The sequence below is a fragment of the Macrobrachium rosenbergii genome, chromosome 3, assembly GCF_040412425.1.
Source record: "Macrobrachium rosenbergii isolate ZJJX-2024 chromosome 3, ASM4041242v1, whole genome shotgun sequence".
In the NCBI taxonomy this organism is placed as follows: domain Eukaryota; kingdom Metazoa; phylum Arthropoda; class Malacostraca; order Decapoda; family Palaemonidae; genus Macrobrachium; species Macrobrachium rosenbergii.
Window position 1 is genome coordinate 87,119,493 of NC_089743.1, and position 7,606 is coordinate 87,127,098.

Here is a 7,606-nt window from a genome sequence, read left to right on the forward strand (position 1 = left end):
TTAATTTAAGACAAGTTTATTCTTCCGTATTTAAAATATTAAAAATAATTTAGCCCTTTATAAAATTGACATTTTTAGCACCAAATTCACGCAAGCTGTTTAGTTAGTAAAAAGGTTTATTGGCTGTCTGCTGTCTGCTAAGATTTAAGACCTAAGCTTTAAATAGTTAAAACTGAACACTAAAAAGCTTTTGCTCCAAATAAATAAGGGTTTTTTCACAAGTCAAAATATCTGTTAGGATTAACACCTGGAGGCAGCCTGTCCATCCTTAGGTTCTCCATGCTGTGTCGAGGCTGACGGTGGTCATTTGATTCTCTGTAACCAAACTGCATCTGACCCATTCTGTTGCCCGAATCTCCTTGGTAGTGTGGGGGAGGAACCTCGCCCCAGTGAGGACCATAATGTTGATTCCCGTGGGCCATTTGGGGTTCCTGAATAAAAAGGTGGCCATCTCGTTTAAGTTCCCCATGCATTCCTTGTGAAAGATACTCCTCAAACTCCTTCATGGTTTCTGCAGGAGTATTTGGAGGTAATTGAGCCAAAGGAGCACTTTCGAGTGAAGAAATGTGACCAGGCTGACTATTCCCATCAAGAGAAGACCACTCGTGTCCTACGTTCCTAAGAGGTTCCCCTGTAGCATATTCACCAGTATTATGACCTATACTCTCCTCTGGGAGATCAACATGGTTGCCGACAATGACCGCTACTCTGTTGCCATTACCAGAAATCTGCTGGCTAGAATCTGCCCACTCTGATCCTTGATAAATTTCGTGAGCTTCGTGGCTGCCTATCTCAGGGTTGTCCAAATCTCCTGACAGTGAGTGAGGATTCGGGCCTGGCCCTGTGACAGCACGAACAAATCTCTGGAAAATTTGGAGACGTAAGAAATGAGAATACTTCAGGTCAATATGTCAATATATAAAAAACTGCAACTGTTCAATGATGAAATCTCAGATTAAAAACTGACCAGTAAAAATTACTGCACATTATAAATGAAGTGATTTGCCAAATGAAGTTATTTGCAGAGACTTACCTCCAAACTATTGTGTTCATGAGACTGGTCATCACAAGTGCCCGAAAGATTGCAGTCTATACTTTCGTCTACTGAAAATAGATAACCAACACCCCCATTAGATATTCAGCCAACACCCCCATTAGATATTCAGCCAACACCCCCATTAGATATTCAACCAACACACCCATTAGATATTCAAACTAACACCCATTAGATATTCAACTAACACACCCAGTGGATATTCAACCAACACACCATTAGATATTCAACCAACACACCCATTAGATATTCAACCAACACACCCATTAGATATTCAACCAACACACCCATTAGATATTCAACCAACACACCCATTAGATATTCAACCAACACACCCATTAGATATTCAACCAACACACCCATTAGATATTCAGCCAACACCCCCATTAGATATTCAGCCAACACACCCATTAGATATTCAGCCAACAGACCCATTAGATATTCAGCCAACACACCCATTAGATATTCAGCCAACACACCCATTAGATATTCAGCCAACACACCCATTAGATATTCAGCCAACACACCCATTAGATATTCACTTAAATAAAACTTAAGTTGAATTCTTAATACAACCCTCAGCTGAAAACTAAGGCCAATGTACTCTTAAGATGACCTAAAGCCTCACAAATTATACATACCAATCGAGGTCCGGAGAAGATACAAGCACATAGCCAAGGACAACAGTGTAACTGTTAGCAGTGCTTTACATTTAAGGGGAAGCCTCTTCAGCGAGTAACGTCCAGGTATCCTCGGGACAGACATCGGCCTGAACACTCCTGGTGAACTACTAGTCAAGACCTAAAAAGGAGCGATATTAATTTAACTATTGGTCTAGATTTATGAACTTCGTAAGATTACACGAAGTGGGGCCACTTGACGCAACCAAGGTAGTGTCAACCACTCTTATGGGCCACAGTGTTCATATGAGCACCTTCCTGAAATTTAGATTAGTGTGCAGAGTATTTTTGAAGATTTTCTTCAACTGTTCACCTATGGACCCCTAATATGGCACAACTGGGATGTCTCGTACCTCAAGTTCCATCATTTACAACTGTGGCTTCATGTTTTGATACTTAAACAATGCGAGCTTTCCCTTGTAAGGGATATGGTCCACCACTTTAATAATCTTCCCCTTTCAAAGGGATTCTATAATTAACTTTATATCAAGACCAGATCTAATAGTACTGGAGAAATTTTGGCCGTCTTAAAAGTTTGGCTATATCAATTTTTTTTTCCAAGCCCTCTGCTTTCACTACGTTCCTGGTTCAAGCTTAAAATTATATTGGAATTGTGCATGAAAAGCCTCGCTTAAATTATTGCATGACAAATAGTCTGTTGAACACTTGCCTGTATAGGAGAATCATAGTTGAACTGTGTTGAAAACGCCATCCTTGGACTGACAAAACATGGTGTTGCTGGACCTCTCTGGCTGTTGGGGTTGAAAAATGAAACATTGAAATTCAGGTCTTGGAAGTTTCTTTAGCTTCCAAAACAATTCTCCAAATAAAACTTGAAATAAACTACTTTTTAAAGGTTGAGAAATTCCAGAACATTGTTCATATTGTTAAATATAACAACTCCATTTTATCTTAGAATTTCAGCACACCAGTGATTTACTTTCACTAAACTTACTAGTCTCAAATTAAGCCAAAATCAATGTTTATTTAATTTTTGTAACCTGGAACATACCTGTAAAAGTTGCTAACTGGAGAAAGTTCAAGGACTCCTGTTGAAGCACTTCGTGGCCTCCACTTGTCATTTGTTGACAAGTATGACATACTCTGCACAAGGAAAATCATAAACATGATTTAGTGCAAAAAATATTCATTTTAACCACCATCACAATTTTTCACAATTTACAGAAGCTTCTAGCTATGATATCAGAAAATATTTAAATAATCCTTGATGCTGTGATACCCTGCATGATACTCTACAGCTGCAAGGATGCTTCAGTTAAACAAGCTTGTCGTCAAGGTCCTACTTGAACGTCAGAAGGTGAAAACGCTATTACTATTCACATCTGATGATGCACAGGTCAACAGTTAAATTACAATTATATATTAAGCAGTTTTGTACATAGTATCCTAATTTAAAGGAAATATATTGCCATTTGTTTTTTGGTTTAAAAATTATAAATTAAAAAAATTAATTATTAAAGATATTCCTTACTAAAATACTCATTCTTTGGTATGATTTCATTAAACAACTCCAGTGTTAGGATATTTCAGATGGATTCCAAAGGAAAATTCACGACACTGGGGCATCACACTAGTAATTACAGCAAACTTCTCGCACCAACTCAAGGGTAAATTTAACGCACCAGACCGAAACTGGTTTGAAGCAACAGTACAAAGAAAAACCAAGAACAAAGGAACACCAAGAAGCGTACAGTACTCACCCTCCTCCTCTCCTGCGTGTCGTAACCGCCAAACATCTTTACCTGAATTAAAGTTATAGGTTGTTAACGCTTTGTTAAATAAATTCCTACTTTTAGGCTCCCCTTCGACTGCTACTACCTCAAGTAATTTATTAAAAATATTGACCCTAAGATTGCTAAAGTTAAAATAAAACTTTCGGGAAAGTTCAACGTTAGTGTCAAAAAAAAAATTAACCCATTTGGGCACTTCAAAATAAATATGTACACCGTCAAAAACCCTAAAAAGGTAATTTTTCTTAATTTTAGTTCCCATTACTTCTCAATCCATAGTAATGCATACTAATTTGGTTGGGGGCGGCGAAGGGCGACTGACTAGCGAAACCTTTACAGAAGGGCTAGAGCAATTTAAAGTCGAGGTACTTTGAGATGAATCTCCACAGCATTTTAATAAATTTTACTGGTTTAATTTCACTGGCCCATGTCAGCTTCGCGCTGAAAAGTCAGATTGTAACACTACACACGCCCGATAAATGTTGAAAGACAAAATGCGGAGTCAAATCACACAAACCCGAGGGATTTTCCACAGCTTAACACAGAATTACAGCTTCACAGCAGCGAAAATTAAATACATTTTCCACTTATCAAAACGTTTGGACGAAAGTTCACCTGTCAAAGTTTTGAGACAATCTAACCAATTGTATTAACTCCATTTTCTAAAAATGTTCTAATCTGAATTACTTTTTAAAACAAATTAAAACTCCGAAAAAACTTAGTAACTTTGCATTTTAGACAATTCCACTATAGGAAAATTTTGTTGAGGATCAAAGATCGATCATCTGCTAGAGAAAGTAAATTTTTAGGAAAATTTTGTCGAGACCAAAGATCCGCAAGTAAATCCATAAGTACACGCACACATATGATTAAATCAAATCAAAGGGGTTAAAGTGTCTCAAAACTTCAGAAGACATGTTTTACGCTCAAAATTTAGTCAAAACCAGGTCAGGGAAATAATCGAAGCCGCACAGACTTAAAATACAATATTACTATATACCTCGGGGCCGTTTCAAAAATATTAGTAGTCCAATCTCAGGGGTAAACATCGAAAGGAAAGGTCACATCCCCGCAGATCTTTTGGCACCTACATCGCCCACACTCAACGAAAAGGACACACGGCGTTGTATTTTGATTACATAAATCAAGGTCACTCACCGACACAAACGTTGAGCGTGCGAATGAAGAGAATTCCAAAATGTAGAACCATGCAAATCATAGAAGCACTTAAGTTCCAGATAACAAGCGGCACGAGAGAGTACACCACAGGTAACAGATCGACTGAAATTCATACCAAAGTAAATAAAACGGGACTGACAAGGACACTAGAAAATACAGAGAAGACCCTTACACTAGATATTGGCTTTGGCGTCCTTGGTTGTGACGTCATCAACCCAAAGTCACGAAATTCAAAATTTGCTAGAGAAGTAAACCGCTGGAAGCGAAAATACACGTGATGCAAATTGTAGATTTATGGAGCGAAGATGTGATAGATATATTATTAAAAAAAAGAATCTTTGAATAAGCTAAACTGAACCATTCAATAAATTTCCCCCTTTTTTTTTTTGAAAATGTGAAAACAGGCACTAAAGACCCGCAAGTAGGCTACACACACACACACACACACACACACACACACAAATGCACACACACATGTATTCAATCCATCCCGTCTTATTGAATGCTAACACGATTAATGTGATGTACATATATATATATATATATATATATATATATATATATATATAAATATATATACATATTATAAATATATAAATATATATATATATATATATATATATATATATATATATATATATATATATATATTACTAACAAGGACCTCATCCAAACTGGATGGGATCTAATGGAGTATTTTTTTTTCAGAAAAGTTAAAAGCTTTTAACTTTTTTCTGAATAAATACTCCATTAGATACCATCAAGTTATATAGGTCCTGTTAGCAATTCTACTAATGCAGAACAATTGTGTGTGATAAAGCTAATATACATACATATATATATATATATATATATATATATATATATATATATATATATATATATATATATATATATATATATGTGTGTGTGTGTGTGTGTGTGTGTTTGTGTGTGTGTGTGTGCGTGCGACTTTTACTGTTCATTCGCTCCACCTGTACACATCCCAGCTAGTCGTCCATCTCCCTTAGCTCAGATACTCTCCAATTGTAACCCTCTCATTTCAAACCAATCCTTTTTGGGGCTCATTCGTATAAGAGACAAAACATACGGTTTTTAAATCTGGTTAAACGACGGGACAGCCGCTTCTGTCGTCGAGACTGTCGTTATCAGCCGCGGCTAATCTTAGCTGTGAATAACCTTTGGTCAGAGGAAGGCTTGCAGTAAACAGGATTCTGTACAGGCCCTGTCGTACCCAGCTGCATTCTCTTAATTCTTTATAACTTTTTATGAAAAACCAAAGGGACGGGCATTCAGCCTGCTTTATGTTCCGAATGCATACATACATACATACATACATACATACATACATACATATATATATATACACACATATATATATTCTCCACACACATATATATATATAAATACAAACACACACACACACACATATATATATGTATGTATTTATACATATTTATATATACATATATAAATACAAACACACACACACACACACACACACACACACATATATATATATATATATATATATATATATATATATATATATATATATATATATATATATATATATATATATATATATATATATATATATATATATATATATATATATATATATATTCTGTGTACATATAAGCTGAAATAGCTTTCTAATCTCAAAGTAAGGTGCGTTGCGACAGCCTTTCTCTTACTATTGTGCATCAGTACGAATCTTACATTTGAGGAAGACTCTTTCATATATTTCCTATTTATACCCAAGGCTTGCAGAGAAGTAAGCATACCCCAAACAAATTTTCGATGAAATCAAGAGATTGAGATTTTATCGTTCCTACAAAAAATTCATAATTTGGGTAAATGTGATTGGTTTTATCCATAATACATGTAATAACACACTCAATACTACGCTGGGTCTGTTCATCGCTTCCATTTTTCATATACCATAGAGATATAGACCAACTTGATCATCTATGGGTCTACTGGCCTTGTCCAGTTCCGAGAGAGCCCAGATTCAATATTCGTAAAAGCGGGAACTTACACCTTACACCTGACTTACAATGCAATAAGTGATTCTGGGCAATTAGTTTTCTCAAATATAACTCTTAAACTTCTAATCACATGTCCTGGAATTGAAATTGAAATATAAAATTTAGGCCAAAGGCCAATGGCTGGGACCCATGAGATCGTGACGCTGAAATGGGAATTGAGGGTAAGAAGGTTTTAAAGGTGTATCTGGAGGAAAACCTCGCAGTTGCACTGTAAGACAAATGTTAGGAGAGGATGGAAAGTAAGGTGGAAGAAAGAGAATATGAATGGAGATACAGTAAAAGGAGCCAAAGGGACGCTGGAAAGAACCTCAAGTAATCCCTACCGTGCACCGCGTGAGGTGCGCTGACGGCACTACAACTCCCCTCCTACGGGGCGATTCAATGTCCTGACATATTGCTTACGTCAAGATAAAAACTTTCATCAATCGGCAAACATTTAATACATTCTCTTCTATTTCGTATTTTATCCAGATGGAGCATTAGTTTTCAACAAAGCCATTTTTTTTCAACCTCGCTTTTTATGAATAATTCCACAACAATTCAAATCGTTATGACGTTACAGTAATTAATGTTTGATGAATCGTTTGATATGCGTTTCCAGTTTTTTCCTTCAGAGTATTATCTCTTTCATAAAGCTTTAGGTGACGCTAGCTGGCCCTGCAAAAACTGCTACGGAAAAAATGGACGAAATCTGATTTGCATGATGAATGGTTATTATCTTCATCGAATAGTATTATGCTTAAAATTGTCATAAATATTTCTCTCTCTCTCTCTCTCTCTCTCTCTCTCTCTCTCTCTCTCTCTCTCTCTCTCTCTCTCTCTCTCCACTAGGGTTTATATAATATGGAGCGAGATGGACAGACACAGGGAATGTGATTCCCATACTTTGTA

At 36.4% G+C, this 7,606-nt stretch overlaps 1 protein-coding gene across 2 annotated transcripts; it reads right to left on the reverse strand.

The window, feature by feature from the left end:
• On the reverse strand, nt 1–4,803 carry LOC136826743 (uncharacterized). Of its 2 annotated transcripts, none has more exons than XM_067084154.1 (7): nt 4,644–4,803; nt 3,456–3,497; nt 2,747–2,838; nt 2,405–2,486; nt 1,696–1,855; nt 1,034–1,104; nt 1–863 (listed from the first exon to the last, which is right to left on the reverse strand). In XM_067084154.1, exons 2-7 carry the CDS (start codon nt 3,489–3,491, stop codon nt 216–218), a joined length of 1,089 nt encoding a protein of 362 aa, XP_066940255.1. In that variant the 5' UTR covers nt 3,492–3,497; nt 4,644–4,803; the 3' UTR covers nt 1–215. The 2 variants fall into 2 exon arrangements, with proteins under 2 accessions (XP_066940255.1, XP_066940262.1); XM_067084161.1 differs by having other exon boundaries at nt 1,034–1,101; nt 4,644–4,778.
• Between the last annotated feature and the right edge of the window lie 2,803 nt (nt 4,804–7,606).

Bases quoted from the DNA above. Each gene is read 5' to 3' on its own strand.
- LOC136826743 (XM_067084154.1), bottom strand. From the start codon at position 3,491: ATGTTTGGCGGTTACGACACGCAGGAGAGGAGGAGG. The intron at 1,856-2,404 runs GCAAGTGTTCAA...GCTCCTTTTTAG, and splicing joins ACTATGATTCTCCTATACAG to GTCTTGACTAGTAGTTCACC. The intron at 1,105-1,695 runs GTATGTATAATT...ATCTATTTTCAG, and splicing joins TCTTCTCCGGACCTCGATTG to TAGACGAAAGTATAGACTGC.